Raw genomic sequence first — 20,164 nt, 5'->3', positions numbered from 1 at the left:
TCTCTAATAATAATAATAATAATAATAATAATAATAATAATCACGAACTCTCAGTCTTAGCTTCGACAAAACAGGGAATAAGGGTGGTCATTATAAAAAAATATGTTTCAATCGCATGAAGGTAACTGTACTAATTGTTTACTACAACTGAACGACATCAATAGCTGAATAACCCAATAAAGCAAATGAAATATACACATACACTAACAACTGTTTGTGTCGCTCATCTCTACGACAGTCAAATATCTTTGCTGTAACATGTGTTTCCGGTGTAATAGGTCAAAGGGTACTGTAGTTGATTCTCGCAACCGATTGGCTGACTGACTCTGTTGTCAAACTCCATTGGCTACAGGCACACACGCCTGTCATCAGTCTGAACAAGAAAACAAACGACAAGGTCAGAATTCTGTTGTAATATCTCTGAAAATACTCACTGTTAAACACGCGAGGCACCAATATGCCTCATGTTGTATACCACTGTTTTGCTTTTACGTTTACGCCATTGCAAACGAGTGCAGCTCGGTAACGTTTTACGGCTAGCGGACTTAGCTTAGCAACGAGTCTAGTCTCTTTTTTTTTGCATATTGCTCTCATATAAGTCTCTAGTTTTATTCTACCACAGCGACTTAAACAGCGCGTGGTTTTGTAATTTGATAAAGTGTGATGTAGTCATGTATTTGTTCAGTTTGTTTCTTTACCACTATGCTAATAACTAGTTAGCATCTTCTCTTTTAATTTCTTATAAGCTGCAAGTTAAAATACGCCATCAAAGAGCAGGTGTCCACCGCCTGTTACTTAACTTGATTTAGTCACATTGAAATGCATTTTAAAGGTCAACAAACCATTAAAATTTGATGTGCAGAATATTCAGTCAAATCTGATTCAATCTGCATAAAAGTTTGCAAACTTTGCACACATAAGATTTTAAAAGCGTCTCCTCTGGTAGGTATGCTTCTACCAACAACTTTCAATCTAAAATATAAATGATCTTATAAATCACATTTTAGAACTAAGTGCCATATCTCTCTCTTGTAAATGTCTCTGCTGGTACCCAGCACCAAAGCTAGCCGTGACCACGTACCTCGGTCTGCCCTGCAACCGTCCAACACGGCCCATCTCTGTAAACTTAACCACATCACTGCAGACTACCTAACCTGCACTTACAATCTGCTATAAAGTTTGAGTACATGGATTTATTATCATTTAATTTGCTTTCAAAAACACTTTAGGATATGAAACAGGCAACTCTAGCAATGCATGCAAAATATTGCATGTAAGCTTTAAATTTATAGTTTATCATGTGACACTTGCTGCTGTGTTTTGTATTAAACTGTCAAACAGATTTAATTAGTCATTAACTGGAAATTGCCAGATTGTTCCAACTTACTACAACTGCTGATTTGAGCAGCTTTTTCTCTTCTGCCTCCAGGTTTTTCCATGTGTGAGTGATTAAGCCAACAGTAAGCATGCTGACCGCACAGAGGGCTGCCCGGCACCTGGTTAGAACTTCAGTCTCCTCATCCCTCACACACTGCTCTCTGATCCATACTTCAGTACCCTGTCAGGACCGCGCTGAGCTGCATTCTGAATGGGCCGGTCTGGCTAAGAAACAGCTGAAGGGGAAGAATCCAGAAGATCTGATCTGGCACACTCCTGAGGGGATTAAAATCAAGCCCGTGTACACCAAAACAGACTCAAAAGATGTTGCTGATGAACTGCCAGGAGTGTTTCCTTACACTAGAGGGCCCTATCCCACCATGTACACATACAGACCTTGGACTATCAGGCAGTATGCTGGATTCAGCACTGTTGAGGAGAGCAATAAGTTCTATAAAGACAACATAAAGGGTAGGTTTTGTTGTGGTCTAAGTTTTTCACATTTCTGCCAAGCTTGCATTGAAATAATTATTACGCTACTCTTTGACCCTCTCGTTTCAGCTGGTCAGCAGGGTCTTTCTGTGGCCTTTGACCTCCCAACACACCGTGGTTATGACTCGGACAACCCCAGGGTCCACGGAGATGTGGGCATGGCTGGAGTGGCTATAGATACAGTTGAGGACATGAAGTTGCTCTTTGATGGAATCCCATTGGAAAAGATGTCTGTTTCAATGACTATGAATGGAGCAGTTATCCCTGTGTTGGCAATGTTTATTGTCACTGGAGAGGAGCAGGGCGTTCCAAAAGAGAAACTAACTGGCACGATTCAAAATGATATTTTGAAGGAATTTATGGTGCGCAACACCTATATTTTCCCCCCGGAACCTTCCATGCACGCCATTGCAGACATCTTTGCATATACCTCTAAGGTATGTACTAGCGCAGGTTTAATGAAACCTTTTTTCCAGTGCTGTTGAACACAGTGTAACTGATTTGCTACCACGGTCATGTTCACAGCACATGCCTAAGTTCAACTCCATATCCATCAGTGGCTACCATCTTCAGGAGGCCGGCGCTGATGCCATCTTGGAAGTAGCCTACACCATTGCTAACGGCCTGGAGTACTGCCGCACTGGACTGAAAGCAGGGTTAACCATAGATGAATTTGCTCCAAGGTAAAAGCTGACAAGGTGTTTTAATAATAATGATATTTAATAATAGTTTATATTTCTGAGAAATCTATGATAACACGTCACAAATGCCTTCAGGATTGCTGCCAGTGATGGTCACAATATCAACAAATGACAGTTGTGATGTTGGTGAATGAATAAGACGCTCAGTAAATGTCCTTTTAGTGACAAAACGTACATTAATATTAATGCACAATGACAGTGATGATGCACATTTAACCAGTAAACAAATCAAACCATTAAATTACTGTGAATCACCATAAAAACAAAGCCAATTAACCATAAATCTTTAACTATTATCGAAAACAAACATGCAGGTATTGCATGCTCATCATTTCCACCGCAATTTACCACAAAAAGAAGGAAAAAAAACAAATCAAGTTTTTCTTAGAATTGCACAAATTAGATGTTTTTTTTGCTAATATGAGTTCAGCCATGCTAAAAAATAACTACATCACATTCATTTGTCAATATTAACAGAGGTGCTAAAAAGTTATTTTTGTAAATTAAATAAGATAAAAAGTAAATAAAAGGTAGGTATTGCTCTATATTTAATACATTTTCAAATATATAGATTCAGTCACGGGGGTGCAGATGATTGGAACCTTATTCTTTTGTAAAAGCTGTTTAAACATTTCACATCTGGAGTCTGGTGGTCTTTATATTTAAGGTTGTGGTATTGAAACAGCTCCAGTGAGCCTCCAGATAAGGCTTGTTAGGTTACAAGACATGTTTAGAAAAGGCTTAAAATATTTAAACTAAATAATTCCACTGTGAGGCATCCATCTGCTAGTGGTGCAGGTTACCAGTCAATTGCTGCTCCAGCAAATTAAACCCAGGATTAGAGCAATAATTGGGGGGGGGGGGAGGAAAGGCTTCAAAGACCAGTTTCAAGACTGTGTAAAGAGGGCAACTTTCCTCTGTGGACTTTGTTCAGGTATATCTCATTTATTAATATGAACCAATATATTAGCTTGTCTAAATGTGTCCATTTAGAGCATTTAGCGATTGTGGCTCAAGAGTTGGGAGTTCGTCTTGTAATCGGAAGGTTGCCGGTTCGAGCCCCGGCTCGGGCAGTCTCGGTCGTTGTGTCCTTGGGCAAGACACTTCACCCGTTGCCTACTGGTGTTGGCCAGAAGGGCCGATGGCGCGATATGGCAGCCTCACTTCTGTCAGTCTGCCCCAGGGCAGCTGTGGCTACAACTGTAGCTGCCTCCACCAGTGTGTGAATGGGTGGATGACTGGGTGTGTAAAGCGCTTTGGGGTCCCGAGGGGGGACTAGTAAAAGCGCTATACAAATACAGGCCATTTACCATTTTAGCTCTTTTTTCCAGAATCTATCAAAAATTCATGATAGTTTTCTCTCATGTATCAGCTATGAATCATATTTATGTGTGTTTTTATTTATGCACCCTCACAGTCCAGCAGTTTTTCTTCTGGTGTAGAATAAAGGGTGTGTGCTGAGCGCCATCACAACTTAAACATTTACACTTGAAAAATATAATTAAAAAGTCTGGAGCTAACCTCGAGCCCTTCTTATTTCAGCATATTTTGCTAGAAAGATGGGAAATATGTGCAGCAGTTTATTGAAACGTGCAAACACAAATGTCTGTGAGGTTAAAGCAGAGTTCATACAGCTCTAACAAGCTTGAACTGGGGATGTTGTTTTTGTGACAGGCTGCTGAGAACAAAGAGCCTAAAGAGACTATTAAAAATTGGTCCTTTGCCTGTTATGTGTAGACTTAACACAGGTTCATCACTTGAGTTTGGTGCCTTTTTATGTTTGAATGATTCATAGGTTGGTGATAAGCGGCTTAACAAACTAAAAAATTCCTCTGAAAATGGTCAGGTAAAAGCACTGGACTGAAAATATGTGAAAAAGCAGCCAAATGTCCCAAATCTTCAGGAGTCCTGGAGAACTATTGCTCAAAAATATTCCAAAAAATGACAAGAAAGTTGCTCCTTGTAGGTAAAATATATATAAAAAGAGTTTTGCTCAGAACTGTATTTTATTTCTTGAGAAGACTAATCACTGTAGGGAACCTAATTCCTATTAAGAAGCCTATCTTTCCCATTTTTTGACACAAATCTGGGGTTGGAGGCATTTGACGAACTTGCAATGAATGACCCAAATATGTGATGAAAAACCTTTCCATGTCTTTCCTGTAATTGCTGCTTAGCAGCTGACGTGCACACTGATCCCAGGATATTTGCAGTGTGCCAAAATCAATTGAAATAGTAGCTTCGCCAATTTATTGCCGGGGCTGTGCTTTTCATAAATGTCAGACTGAGACAGATCAGGCAGTTGAATTAGGTTGGATATGAAATTGTAATTATTCAGATCGTTATTATTTGGCGCCGTCTGCAGTTGATTTTGGATGATGTACCCTCTTGATTTGGAAAGTGCTGGTTAAGGATGGCAAATAACAGGAAGGGAAGAAAGGTTATATCCCAAACAATGATCTGATTGATCTGATTTTTAGCTAACTTGTACCACATACCAGTGGTGTATGTGACCGTTATTATCTGGCTGCTTAGTGACATTTATGTAATCCATAATAAGGCACCAAGGCCTCTTTTTCTTTTCTTTTTCTGTATAAAAAACACTAAACTCTACGCTGGTGTGTCACTTGTAATTTTTAACAAACCTCTCTTTTGACATTTTTGTGTTTTTCTTTTCAGGCTGTCGTTCTTCTGGGGCATCGGGATGAATTTCTACATGGAAATTGCCAAGCTGAGGGCAGCCAGGAGGTTATGGGCTACGCTCATTAAAGAAAATTTCCAGCCCAAGAATGCCAAGTCTCTCCTCCTGCGTACACATTGCCAGACCTCAGGCTGGTCTCTCACTGAACAAGTAAGTATGAATTGTTTTATTGATGCTCTCACAGTACGAGGAGATAATCGGCCAACTTTGAGATCCCGAATTGTTAGATTTCGAAATCTGCAAATAAAGACAGAAATGTAAAAATGTAAATGAATTAATCAGTATTAATGTGCCATGTGACCGCTCTCAGGATCCATACAACAATGTGATCCGCACGGTGATTGAAGCCATGGCCGCTGTGTTTGGGGGGACCCAGTCGCTGCACACCAACTCTTTCGATGAAGCTCTGGGCTTGCCCACCGTGAAAAGCGCTCGCATCGCCAGGAACACTCAGATCATCATCCAGGAGGAGTCGGGCATCCCCAAAGTCGCAGATCCTTGGGGAGGCTCGCACATGATGGAGGCTCTCACAGATGATGTCTATAACACTGCTTTGAAGGTTGGTCGCAGGGTCGAAGGCAGTAACCAGAGCGCTGAATTCATTATCGATTAACCCTTTCCTCCGATCCATTTTTGACCTGAATCTTGTATTATGCAGGTTTTATTTCTCCTTTGCTCCAAGTGCTCTTGCTGTAGCTTTAGAACAGCAACACATAATCATGAAGAGATTCTTTTATAGCCGGTCTTTTGCTTTTTATAGTTTATTAAAGACATCGAAGAGATGGGAGGCATGGCCAAAGCGGTAGCCGAGGGAATTCCAAAGCTCCGTATTGAGGAATGTGCTGCTCGTAGACAGGCCCGCATTGACTCAGGTACTGCATAAAGGTGACTTCTTTATAAAGCCTTAAAGCCTCTCTTTCTTTAACCTCCCTCCTGACTTTAATTACTTAAAGCAGTCCTAACATTTAACCTGCCCTCTGCCTGTGCTGAAGTGAAACGGAGAATTTACATCCCAATTCAAAGAGAAAAAAAGGGATGTCGTTTCAATGTGAATACAGAAAGAAGTGGTTAGCAAATGTCTAAAACACATATTTTATTCACAATAGAACATAGAAAACATCAAATGTTTCAACTGAGTTTATATTTTATAAAGAGTATTAGCTCATTTTAAAACATGTCTGAAAAAAGTTGGGACGGTGGCAACGAAAGGCTGGAAAAGTGTCATTTTGTAACTATCTAGGTTAACTGGCAACATGCCACTAACAGATCGGGTATAAAAAGAACATCTTAGACAGGCAGATGTTCATCAATCTCCCAAAACTGATTAGATATTTTTAGAATAATTACATGATCTGCAGAACGTAATATCATCAAATGATTCTGAGAATCTGGAGAAATATCTGTGCGATAGGGACGGGATGAAAATCAAGTCTGTGTGCCTGTGACCAGTGTTGGTCAAGTTACTTGAAAAAAGTAATCGGTAACTAATTACTGATTACTTCCCCCAAAAAGTAATCCCGTTACTTTACTGATTACTTATTTTCAAAAGTAATTAGTTACTTAGTTACTTAGTTACTTTTTAAAAACACGATTTACAACCTGAATAGGTGATAAAGCGATAGATCTTTCAGCCCAATTCTACTTTTTCTGCATAATCCATCATACAAAATGTAATCAAATGGAAAAGTCTCTTTTTAAAACTTGTTTTATTAGTTTTAATCTTTTAACTTTATGCATCAAGCAAAAATTTAATTATATGCACCATTCTCTGACTGGAAGAAATTAGTTTAACATTTAAACCTATTTTCTGCACATTCCAGCACATAAAATAAAATATTTTTTGTGTTTACACTCAGTCTTTCAAATAGATGCAAGTAAAACACAGCAGAAAATAAATAAAGTCAAAGACTAGCGGTCCTTTTGCTCTATTTTCACCTGTAAAGCAGGAGTGGGGTAGGCGGAGGTTTACCCTGGTGCAGGTGTGCCGCAGCGGTCAGTGGAAGAATCCGCGAGTTTCTCTGTGAGTTTCCCATTACGTCGTAGCTACTCGGTGCTTGCTCGGAAGTTTAGGGGTTTTTTGCTGTAAAAAGAAGTTTTCTTCCCACGCACAACGGACACTAATGTTTTTGTCACTTTTTATGGAATCAAACTCAAAGTAAGGTCAGTACTTCCACGCTTTAAACGCTGCACGCTCATACTCTCTCCCGCACTCGATATATGATCCATTGTTGATCTGCACACAGCTGTTGTCACGAACGTCGCACTCGCTTACGTCACTGTCATGAGACATTCTCGCAAAAAAATCACAGTTTTAGTAACGCAGTAACACAGCGTTCCTACGGGAAAGTAACGGTAATCTAATTACCGTTTTTGCAATATAATCCCTTACTTTACTCGTTACTTGAAAAAGTAATCGGATTATAGTACTGCCCATCTCTGCCTGTGACACAAAACAGACATGATTCTGTCACTCAGAAATCAGTGCAGCACTTGCAGAAATCAGTGTTGCTTGAAGACGTTTCACCTCTCATCCGAGAAGCTTCTTCAGTTCTAAGGTCAAATGGTGGAGAGTCCCAGATTTAAACCTAGCCACCATTTGACCTTAGAACTGAAGAAGCTTCTCGGATGAGAGGTGAAACGTCTTCAAGCAACTTAGAGAAGTCCAGACACTTTTCTTTGCAAGCTCCTTTGACTACGATGACCTGGATGACTGAGAACCTTCACAGACACAGTCTCTGAATATTCTCTAAGCCACAGTGAGGGAAAGTGGAAAACTGGTGTGTGATTGAATGAACTGAAGTTTGAACTTCATTTTGGAAAACACTGAGGCTGTGTCCTCTGTAATAAAAAGGAGAGGGACTATTTATTGGCAACTTGAAGATCTGAAAAGACGCCGTGAGTGCTGAAAGGTATAAAACAGGTTTTAGAGCAGCACTTACTCCATCCAGATGTATTTCTTTTTCAGGGAAGGCCTTTCATATTTCAGCGAGAGGATGCCAAACGGCATACACTGTCTTTCACAGCTGTGTGACTTTGTGCTAAATTCATCAGTTGAAAACATTTGAAATATTATGAAACTAAAAAAAAAGCTGCTCGTCTCCTCCGTTTACAGACTGTCGTTAAAAGAAGAGCTGATGCTACGCAGCAGTAAACATGGCCGTGTCCCAACTTTTTAGAGATGTGTTGCTGCCATAACATTCGAAATGAGCTAATATTTTTTATCAATTGCTGCAGTTTACATGTATTTGAGGTTGTATATTTAAAAGGATAACCTTTCTCACCAGATGCGTCATAATGATCTTCATTTCTTCTCATCGTCGCCCTAATAACTTACCATTTACTTCCTTTGTGTCTGTCATTTATCCTCTGTCGTTCTCCTGAATGTTTCAGGCTCAGAAGTTATTGTTGGTGTGAACAAGTACCGTCTGGAGACGGAGGAGACGGTGGAGGTCCTGGCCATAGATAACACCGCTGTGCGCCAGAAGCAGATTGAAAAACTGAAAAAGGTCAGTGGTACGGTTAACAGCTTGATGAGCTGGCAGTATGACAGGTATAATATACATGCGCCTTTTAATCGGCACAGCAGTTTTTTTTCTTTAAACTGGAAAAAACGGTTTGCAGAGTTTGGGAAACATCAAGGCTTTCTAATCTTCTAATGGTTTTTTAATTTCACAGTTCCAAAACAGCAATGGTCATTCAAGACACTTTATATTATAAGGTTTGCCATTTAAAGCCTGAAACATGAAATGTTAGAAATAAAAATCTATTTTCCTTTGAACATTGAGTGTTTATTGAACTTTCTCTCACATTAAATATATATTTATATATTAATTTGTATTAAATATATATATATTTTCTTTGCAGTTACTGCTTAAAAACCAATTTTGCACTTTATTTAGGTATTTGCTCACAGGTGTACACACGGGTGCTCACACACACAAACGACACCCTTTTTGGCTCCTATATCAAAGCACACTGTGCGCTGTCGATCTTACGTGCTGCACAATAATGTTTAATATTTAGTATTTACTGTCATATTCCCATATATCATCGTGATGTTGTTTATTGTATTGCTCTCGTTTTCTTCTGCTTGTTTTCTTTTTTCTTTCTCAACAGGTGATCCAGGTGATTGATATATGTATTTTTTTCTGTCTGCTTATTTAGTTGGTTTTTGTTTTTTTTGCCCTTTATCCCCGTCCCTCTTCTCCGCTGTTTTTTTCCCCCTCTTCCTTTCTCCCTTTTCTTTTCCTCATTCAAGTCTGTCCCATATCTAGCAAGTGAAAAAAAAAACAATAAAAGGTGAATCAAATAGACCATTATGGCAAGGCTAGGATGGTCAATTTGGTAAAGTAAATCTGTTGGACATCTTTCCTCGCCTTTAGACAATAATTCTGAACCAAAAGAACCAAACGGGACAGGCAAAAAAAAAAAAAAAAAAAAAAGGTATTCGGGAGAAGACTCAAAAACTTTTGTACTGAATACAATAAACTACGTTGTTGGGTTCAGACCCTACAGCTTTATTTAGGATAGTTACACATTGTGAGAAAATGAGCTATCTGCAAAATGTACTTTTCTACATATGATCCCAGTTTACTGACATAACCAAGTGATGAATATAAAAATTCATCACGATTTTCCGCACACAAAAGTAAAGTAAGTAAGTAAAAAGTAAGTAATATTTATTTATATCGCGCTTTTCACAGATAAAAAGCTTTACAACACAAGAAATGGAAATATAAAACAATGTAACAGTAAATAAAACAGCAATGTAAACCAATAAAAACAATCTAAGAAGAAATTAATCAAATGCTTTTCTAAATAAAAATGTCTTCAGCTGTTTTTTATAAGACGTGCAGCGCAGAGGAAGACACAACCGTGGTGCCGCTGCCTGATCGGCCCGATCACCACGAGTTTTAAAACGAGTGCGTGGTACCTCCAGCAGTCTCTGGTCTAATGAACTTAAAGCTCGAGAAGATGAATGCGGTTTCAGCAGGTCAGATAAATATTGGGGAGCTTGACCATGTAGGGCCCTAAAGGTTAGAACTACAATTTTAAGATGAAACCTAAAACTTACAGGCAACCAGTGAAAGGAGGCTAAACTGGAGTAATATGAGATCTTCTCTTGGTGCCTGTTAAGAGACGTTCTGCAGCATTGTGCACAGTCTGAAGACGATTTAAGGCTGATTTGTTAAAACAAGTAAAAAGACCGTTACAGTAGTCTGAATGGGAAGAAATAAAAGCATGAATAATCATCTCAAGTTCAGGCTTTGACACCATTAGTCTGAGTTTTGAAAAAAAGTACCCAAACCTGTATTGTAGTATAAACAACAGCATGATGGATTAAAACATTTAAGTGCCATGTTTATATCACATTGCCTCCTTTTCTGTAGGCGAGGGAGAGCCGTGACCCTGAGAAAGCCAAGAAGTGTCTGGCTGCCATTGAGGAGTGTGCCCGAACCAGGGAGGGCAACCTTTTAGCTCTGGCTGTGGAGGCATCAAGAGCCAGGTCAGAACTGACTCAGAAAAGCTCCTTTGATCAGTCTTATGTGTGCGTGAATGCTGCTTCAAACCCTCAATCAGGCTGCAGTTTTATTCTGGTCTGTTGTTCCTTTGTTAATCAGTCTAAATCGTTTCCTAATCAGTGCCTTCAAATGAGCACAGTGACCTTTTCCAGCACTAGAAGGGCGATCGTGGCTCAAGAGTTGGGTGTTTGTCTTGTAATCGGAAGGTTGCCGGTTCGAGCCCCGGCTTGGACAGTCTCAGTTGTTGTGTCCTTGGGCTGACACTTCACCTACCGCCTACTGGTGATGGCCAGAGGGGCCGATGGCACGATATGGCAGCCTCGCCTCTGTCAGTCTGCCCCAGGGCAGCTGTGGCTACAACTGTAGCTGCCTCCACCAGTGTGTGAATGTGAGAGTGAATGAATAGTGGAATTGTAAAGCGCTTTGAGGGGTCCCGAAAAGCGCAATATAGATGCAATCCATTATTATTATTATTAGATAACTGCTATTAAATGCCCCCATCCTGTGTGAATGTATTTACCACTACACTGTAATCCACTCTGTGCTTTTTCTTCAAGGGGTTTTTGTTTTTGGGTAACTTTTAGCACTGGTTTTCAATTTGCTTTCATACCCAAAACTGTTATGTGACAAACCAAATCACGAGGAGTAGAAGGTTAAAAGGCGTAAAACATAATCGATATATAATGTCATCTCTACACACCAGCACACCTGGAGCCTGTTCATGTGCTACAGCAGGTCTGCAGCAGGTTATTTAATAGTCATTAGTTACTCTGATATTAGGTTAAGAAGCCGGTCACATGTGAAATTAAACGTTATAGTTACATTATCGGCCTTACTCTCTGGTCTTATGTGAGAATGTAATTATGAACTGTGTAACACTTGGGTGCAATATTATGTGAAGAGTTCACGTGCTAATTGCAGCTTATTTCCTTGGAGGCAGTGGGATAGCCTGACTGGGAACACTTATCCGGTTATCTCTAAAAAACATTTAAATTCCTTCCAATATAATCATCTGTGTTATTTCATATAAACACAAGTGCCTCGCTAATTTACATTTCAACAGCTGATTTAAAATTAGCAGTAAAATTACGTATCTGTTGCTTTTTTATTACCATCTGCGGATCAGTGACGACATGAGAGCTCCCATAATTCTTAATGAGCATACAGTGATAAAATTTGTAATGCTATAATTAAAAAACAGGCTATTAGTGTATTGAGTGTGGATATCTTAAAATAGTACTTAATGATTATTTATCGCTCGAATCTGCTCCTTTCTGCAGATGCTCTGTTGGTGAGATAACCGAAGCCATGAAGAAGGTGTTTGGTGAACACAAGGCCAGCACCAGGATGGTGAGCGGGGCTTACCGCACTGAGTTCGGAGAGCATGAAGAGATCACTCTGGCCAACAACAGGTAAAAAATAATAACAATTTATTTCATGACCTTTATAATTTACATGCTAGACTCTCGATTTGCTGATTCAAGTAAAATTCTTCTTCAACAAAGAGTTGTAGAGTTCAAGAGGCATGAGGGGAGGAATCCTCGATTGCTGGTGGCAAAGATGGGGCAGGACGGTCACGACAGAGGTGCCAAAGTTATCGCCACGGGGTTCGCAGACCTGGGCTTTGATGTAGACATCGGACCACTGTTTCAGGTGAATGTTGTACCAAGGAAATAGGACGTAATGACCTCAATCTGATAATATATATATCAGAATTGTTTCTTTTTGTTCATTTGTTTCAAAATTTAAATTCAAATTTTATTTGTCACATACACGGTCACACACAGTACGATATGCAGTGAAATGCTTACACAACTGCTCGTGACCTAAAGAAAAAAAAGGCTATGAATAAGATAAATAATCATAATAAATATGAAAATTAAAAAGGGTAAATTTAACTGGGAAAGAATAAGATAAAATATATAAATTAAAGTTGAAAATAAAATAACTGTACAACAAAATACACAGTATAGAAATATATAAGAATGTATGAAGAAATATATATATATATATATATATATATATATATATATATATATATATATATATATATATATATATATATACACACAGTGGGGCAAAAAAGTATTTAGTCAGCCACCGATTGTGCAAGTTCCCCCACTTAAAATGATGACAGAGGTCAGTAATTTGCACCAGAGGTACACTTCAACTGTGAGAGACAGAATGTGAAAAAAAAATTAATGAATTCACATGGTAGGATTTGTAAAGAATTTATTCGTAAATCAGGGTGGAAAATAAGTATTTGGTCAATAACAAAAATACAACTCAATACTTTGTAACATAACCTTTGTTGGCAATAACAGAGGTCAAACGTTTACTATAGGTCTTTACCAGGTTTGCACACACAGTAGCTGGTATTTTGGCCCATTCCTCCATGCAGATCTTCTCAAGAGCAGTGATGTTTTGGGGCTGTCGCCGAGCAACACGGACTTTCAACTCCCGCCACAGATTTTCTATGGGGTTGAGGTCTGGAGACTGGCTAGGCCACTCCAGGACTTTCAAATGCTTCTTACGGAGCCACTCCTTTGTTGCCCGGGCGGTGTGTTTTGGATCATTGTCATGTTGGAAGACCCAGCCTCGTTTCATCTTCAAAGTTCTCACTGATGGAAGGAGGTTTTGGCTCAAAATCTCACGATACTTGGCCTCATTCATTCTGTCCTTAACACGGATCAGTCGTCCTGTCCCCTTGGCAGAAAAACAGCCCCATAGCATGATGTTTCCACCCCCATGCTTCACAGTAGGTATGGTGTTCTTGGGATGCAACTCAGTATTCTTCTTCCTCCAAACACGACGAGTTGAGTTTATACCAAAAAGTTCTACTTTGGTTTCATCTGACCACATGACATTCTCCCAATCCTCTGCTGTATCATCCATGTGCTCTCTGGCAAACTTCAGACGGGCCTGGACATGCACTGGCTTCAGCAGCGGAACACGTCTGGCACTGCAGGATTTGATTCCCTGCCGTTGTAGTGTGTTACTGATGGTGACCTTTGTTACTTTTGTCCCAGCTCTCTGCAGGTCATTCACCAGGTCCCCCCGTGTGGTTCTGGGATCTTTGCTCACCGTTCTCATGATCATTTTGACCCCACGGGATGAGATCTTGCGTGGAGCCCCAGATCGAGGGAGATTATCAGTGGTCTTGTATGTCTTCCATTTTCTGATGATTGCTCCCACAGTTGATTTTTTCACACCAAGCTGCTTGCCTATTGTAGATTCACTCTTCCCAGTCTGGTGCAGGTCTACAATTCTTTTCCTGGTGTCCTTCGAAAGCTCTTTGGTCTTGGCCATGGCGGAGTTTGGAGTCTGACTGGTTGAGGCTGTGGACAGGTGTCTTTTATACAGATGATGAGGTCAAACAGGTGCCATTCATACAGGTAACGAGTGGGGGACAGAAAAGCTTCTTACAGAAGACGTTACAGGTCTGTGAGAGCCAGGGATTTTCCTTGTTTGAGGTGACCAAATACTTATTTTCCACCCTGATTTACGAATAAATTCTTTACAAATCCTACCATGTGAATTCATGGATTTTTTTTTCACATTCTGTCTCTCACAGTTGAAGTGTACCTCTGGTGCAAATTACTGACCTCTGTCATCATTTTAAGTGGGGGAACTTGCACAATCGGTGGCTGACTAAATACTTTTTTGCCCCACTGTATATATATATATATATACAATAACAGCAGCTGTACAGTATTAAATGGAAATGAAGAAATATAATGTCCAGTGTTGGGCAATCCACATTTGTGTCGTGTGCAGTGCAAATATGCTTAAAGTGATTTAGTGATGAAGTGATTCGATTAGATGACCACGCATCTAATCGAATTAGTGTAAACAAAGTCCAGAATGTGCAGTGTGTGTGTAAGAACCCAATGGTTGGGTCAGTACTGTGTGGCGGTGTGATTGAGAGACCGTATCGCCTGCGGGAAGAAGCTCCTCCTCAGTCTCTCTGTGTTGGTCTTCAGGGAGCGGAATCGCTTTCCTGACCTCAACAGAGAGAACAGTCCGTTGTTGGGATGGCCTTGGTCCAGCACCGCCTGCTGTAGATTGAGTGCAGGTCAGGGAGCTCGGAGCGGATGGTGCGCTCTGTCCTGCATGGTGCTGTTCCCGAACCAGGCTGAGATGTTTCCCGTCAGGATGCTCTCCATGGTGCACGAGTAAAAGTTCCTGAGTTTCGGTACCGTGTTATTGTCGGTGCTTACTGCAGCTGTCACACTCGAGTGGAAGAGAAGTGTTATTAATATACATACAATACAAAAACTGTAGGCTCAGGGCTCTGAGCTGCAGCAGGCTATGTCGATTGGGTGTCTGCACTAAGTTCGGCGTCAATATGGTGCTCCTTGGGGAGCCCGAGACCACCAGGTTGTCTAAGAAGAGGTGCATCTGCGCCCAGGCCACACCCCGCCACATGTGTTTTTTCTGTTATTTGAAGTGTCCGAGGCATTTAAGGTCTTCTTTTGTGTTAAAGAGTAGTTAAAATAATAACTGATGCTCACACCTCAGATTTCTATGTAATCCCAAAGGTTTTGCTCTCTACATAATGCTCTGTAATGTGAGGAACTGCTAGTACTGACGAGCTACATCAAGAAATGGCGGCGAACCCCGACTCCATACTGCTTTAGCTTTAAGTGAATTTCAGATGCATATATAAGCTGAAAACATGCTGTCGGCGATTGTCATAACTTTTTAAAAATGAATGACATGCCGCTGAAGTCATACAGACGCAATCGCCGCATCTTTGTTGGACAGTTCAAACGTTCAGACAACCTAAAGGTGCTTATTTAAGCTTCGCCAGATGATCTGTGTGCATTTTGAATTGGGTGAGCCCTACAGCTAATGATGTCACACTTTGTTGGCATGAGTTCACACCACTGATCACAGGGCTTGGTGTTAATCTCAGCTGGTGGTGGTAAGTAAAGCGTGGCGTTAAACTGCTGTTATTTTTAGCCCAGCTCATAAAAAAAGACAGAGGGAACTCAAGTATTAATATTCAAGTGTTACGCTGTTTCTGAAAAAACTGGAAAAATTAATCAAGACAACATATCAAATATTGAAACTAAGAGATGAGACTGTGAAATAGGATTTAGAAAACACTCGTTAAAAACTGATGGGAGTGACTTCACGTTGTAATGCTTTACACAGTTGCCTAACAACCAACAGATCCCCGCTTAGATGGTGGGAGGAGACAAAAATCTCTCTGGGGTTTTGTCAGGAAAAAAATTAAGAGAAATGTAAATGGAAAAATAAATCTAGTAATGTGAGTGTGAGTCTTTTAGAAGTAATGATGGGCTCTGTGAAAGACTGTGTAGGCACAGTCAACAAATTAAAAAATAACATTTCTAGATGGAAAAGCAAGTTTTTGGAGGTTCCATCGTTATTAAAATGTGACACATGAAAACAAAAAGACACATTAAGTGATCTTTGGGCATTTTGGCAGTTCTACATTAAAAAAAAAAGACATTTTGAGTACAATACAGTAGCAGCATTACTGTTGCATTCATGTTTATTTCCCTCAAATCCTGCCCACCTCACTCTGAGTTGTTTGTGTGTTTTCCTCTTCTTTCTTTCTCCTAAACAGACCCCCCGGGAGGTGGCCCAGCAGGCGGTTGATGCAGACGTTCACTGTGTCGGGGTCAGCACGCTGGCCGCAGGACACAAGACCCTGGTGCCAGAGCTCATCAAGGAACTGCAAAAACTCAACAGGCCAGATATACTTGTCATCTGTGGAGGTGTCATCCCACCCCAGGTAAACAGTCCATGCATGGTTTCCTTTGGATAATTAAAGCATTTTATCTCCTAATGCGCCTTTTTTTAGAGCCTGAAATGGAAGTCTAAGATTGTAGGTCTGAAATTAAACAGATAGGTGAAAAACATAAGCTATAAAAGTGTCTTTCTTTCCATCCCTTTCCTATTAGCTTAATATTTGCTGAACACTCAAATCCTTTTACCTTTCAAGGATTATTGAAGTTGTGGTAATTAATTGACAATATCCATCCCACTCCAGATAATAAAAGTTTAATTACTATTTCGTTTTTTAAGAGTGCATCGCCTTTTTAAAGATTAAAACATTTACCAACCGTGTGACGCCTCTGTTTGAACGCAGGACTACGAGTTCTTGTACCACAGTGGCGTATGCGCCATCTTTGGCCCAGGAACCAGGATCCCACAGGCTGCAGTGGAGGTTATTGACAACATTGAAAAGAGCCTGGACAAGAATCGACAAGCAATGTGAAAGCAAACTGCTTGTTCAAGCGTCTGTACAGGATCAGTCTGACGAGGATGTAAAAGAAAAAGCAAGACTAATTGTTACATTTAGTTTTTTGCGTTCATTAACAACACTCGAAATGAACAATGTAACGTCACACAAACCTCCTCAGTAGGATTTGAATGACGTTTGTTAATGATTTCACCCTTTGCATCATACCTGTGTGTTCTCTGTATTGATTTCTTAATCAGTCTGATTATATTACATCTGAAATTCCAGAAAATTCCAAAGTGTAAAAGAAAGCACTTATCATACACGTTGTTCCATGTTATTCCAATTAGGATTATGATGTGACAGAAATTTGCCCTTTTTTTTTACAATCCAAGATAAAACACGGGGAAAACCACAAACCTGCTTTGAATGTATTTTTTGAAATGTCTCTGTGTAATTTAATAACGTAGCAGAGTGTGATTAGTGCCAGTGTGGTGGAGATGGATCAATCCTCTTATATAACTTTATCCCTGCCTCTTATTTTCATGGATATGATAGTCCTGTAAGTGGCCTTCTGTCGCTCTGATCTCGACTCTTTGCATAAATCATAAATTTGTTCCCCGTCACAGTGGTCGGAGTTTATGAAGCCGTTAGAGAAAAGTATTTTTCTGATTGTGACTCTGAATTCGGTTCACTGGTCTTTACTCAAAATAAATACTGTGAACTTTGGAAATGTATAAGCTGAAGCATGTTCTTGTTGTGAAAGGACAAAAGATGACAATTTAAGTGAAGTTGCAGGTGCATAATGATCTGGTCTGAGTATCTTAGGAACTACTGATTTACTGGGATTTCCACACACAACCATCTGTAGACTTTATAAAAAATGGTGTGAAAAAGAGAAAAATATCCAGTGAGCAGCAGCTGAGTGAAAAGTCCTTGATGATGTCAGAGCTCGGAGGAACCTGGCCTGCTTTAGCTGATAAGAAGGTAACAAAAAACAAGTAACTTATATGAACTCTTGTTACAACCAAGGTAGGCAGAAGAGCATCTCTAAATGCACAGTGCAGAGTAGAGTTTGCATGGGCTCACCAAAATTGATGAAGATTATAAAAATGCTTCCATAACTGATTAGTCTCAATTTCGGCCCTGACATTTGATTGGGAGGGTCAGAATCTGGCTTAACCTCCTAGGACATGCCGTCCAGATATGTGGACATCACATTTTGGGTTATTTAGACCAAAATACTCAATTTTGCTCTACATGGGCCTGATATCCACTTATGAGGACATTATCCTGCTACTGTTCTATCAAAATTTTAAATGAATATCCTCATTTGTGGCTCTCATTTTTCTTAAAAAAAAAAAAAAAAGGTAATTCTTTGTTTTTTCTGTTCTTCGGGTCCCAATATGCCCAAATATCAAAGAGAAATTAAAAATGCATGTCGTGGAAGAGTCTTAGGACGATAAACATGAAAGCAGGACGTCCTTCCTGGGTGCAGACTCCTGGTGGTGGTTCAATGGTGTGGGAGACATTTTTGGGCGGCTCCTTGTACCAAGTGAACATTGACACCACAGCCTGAGTATTTTTGTTTTGAACATCCATTCCTTCATGACTACAGTGCACCCATATTTTAATGTCACTCAATAGAGTTCAGATCATTGGAAACTGGTTTCTTAACACAACGATGAGTTCACTGTATTCAGATGGATATTCAGTGGAGCACATGGTTACAGTTTGTATTCTGCTCTCAAGATGACCTTTAATTGAATCAATGCACATCTAAAATGCATACTAAGAGGAAAGCAATACATGTATATGAAATACTTGCGAATTCACACCCTTCTGCCTTTAATGGATTTATATGTCAGCTGGCGTTGGTGACCTTTATGCCCCGATTTTAACCCTCTCAGGCTCAAATTAAACTGTTTGTTGCTAATGCACAACCAAGTCCTGCAGTGGTACTTTGGAGTAAAAAAAACTCATAAAATATGTATGTGGGGTAATCAGGTTGTTAGTTTTTAACTGTTGCGAATCGGCAACGCCTGCCTTGAGAGGGTTAAAACGAGACTAAGAAAACATAGACTTAAATGTCAGTCTTCTTTCATTACTCGTGTTGGAGATCGAATGTGTGATTGTCATTTTCCAAGACTTTAATGCATTCATTAAGTGTTTATTTTCAAATATGCGCAATCCCTTATATACATAAATATGTTCAGTGTTCAGAACGCTACATTCACAAATCACGATCGTCAACAGTAGTTACAAGTTGCAAGAAATAAAAAAGTCTACTTGCCACACACCACAAAATTAAAACACCAACTCCAATATCAAAGGCAAAGGGAGTTAACACCAGCAGAAGATTCAGTTCCTGCCACCATTTAAGTCGATGTCTCAACACTAAACCAACCTTTCACAACACACTTGTATTAGAGAAGTGTTTTGAAAATGTAACACACTTCACATTCTGGCTCCACATTTAAAAACAAGGATGTAGATTATGACTAAAAGCAGCCAGTGTTCATGACATGACTTTGACTAGAAACGAATGAAAGCAAAGCCACGTGTGTTGTTTCATTACACTGATTCCAGGCAAACACATTCTTAATCAAGAATGAACTCTTTCAGATGCTATCAAACAAAAGGCCATCCCAATACAGATATTTACCAGCACACATGGCCACACACTGTTAGCATTAAAGCTACAAAAATAAAGAAAACAAAGAAAATTCTATGTCTGTAATTTTAATTTCATGAGCTTGAGCAGATGGCGGGATTTTACGGAGCCCCGCAGGGGACATGGGAGAAAAAAAAAAATTAAGACGGACTTTTGCGAGATCTCGCAAAAACGAACTCGGGATCTCGCAAAAGTTTTAGCCACATTCTTCGGAGGCCGCCAGCTCGAAGCCGACCGGGAGGTCGAGGCACAATGTGCCGGGAAAGCGGTGTTCCTCCCGGCTGTAGTAGGTCTCGACCCGTTAGCTTCGAGCTAGTGGGTGTCAGATCTCCGAAAACGTCGGAGCACTTTTGCAATTATGTGATTTCTTGTAAACCGAACAGGTACCTGACGCTTACACAACTACATTCACGCCTCAAAATATCTTAAAAGTGTATTTTGTGACCCAGAAAGAGTAATATTACAACTAAGTAGCTGCCGCCA

General features: G+C 40.0%; 1 protein-coding gene across 1 annotated transcript; it reads left to right on the top strand.

Moving 5' to 3' along the window:
* Nucleotides 1-321: 321 nt before the first annotated feature.
* On the top strand, nt 322-17,315 carry mmut (methylmalonyl CoA mutase). Its single transcript, XM_087852373.1, has 13 exons — nt 322-397; nt 1,430-1,848; nt 1,939-2,306; nt 2,395-2,552; nt 5,250-5,421; nt 5,582-5,830; nt 6,032-6,143; nt 8,662-8,777; nt 10,662-10,777; nt 12,074-12,205; nt 12,299-12,446; nt 16,390-16,557; nt 16,915-17,315. The coding sequence occupies exons 2-13, from the start codon at nt 1,467-1,469 to the stop codon at nt 17,041-17,043; spliced, it is 2,250 nt and encodes a 749-aa protein (XP_087708499.1). The 5' UTR covers nt 322-397; nt 1,430-1,466; the 3' UTR covers nt 17,044-17,315.
* The last annotated feature ends 2,849 nt before the right edge of the window (nt 17,316-20,164 follow it).

The sequence above is a fragment of the Neolamprologus brichardi genome, chromosome 15 (assembly GCF_056152115.1).
Source record: "Neolamprologus brichardi isolate AB-2024 chromosome 15, ASM5615211v1, whole genome shotgun sequence".
NCBI classification, from domain to species: Eukaryota; Metazoa; Chordata; class Actinopteri; order Cichliformes; family Cichlidae; genus Neolamprologus; species Neolamprologus brichardi.
This window is presented reverse-complemented; position numbering and strand designations above follow the sequence as displayed.

What these genes read in the sequence shown, in the direction of transcription:
- mmut (XM_087852373.1), top strand. Translation starts at nt 1,467, where the DNA reads ATGCTGACCGCACAGAGGGCTGCCCGGCACCTGGTTAGAACTTCAGTC. An exon ending in TCTATAACACTGCTTTGAAG is followed by an intron (nt 5,831 to 6,031) that starts GTTGGTCGCAGG and finishes TGCTTTTTATAG; the next exon opens with TTTATTAAAGACATCGAAGA. An exon ending in ACAGGCCCGCATTGACTCAG is followed by an intron (nt 6,144 to 8,661) that starts GTACTGCATAAA and finishes TGAATGTTTCAG; the next exon opens with GCTCAGAAGTTATTGTTGGT.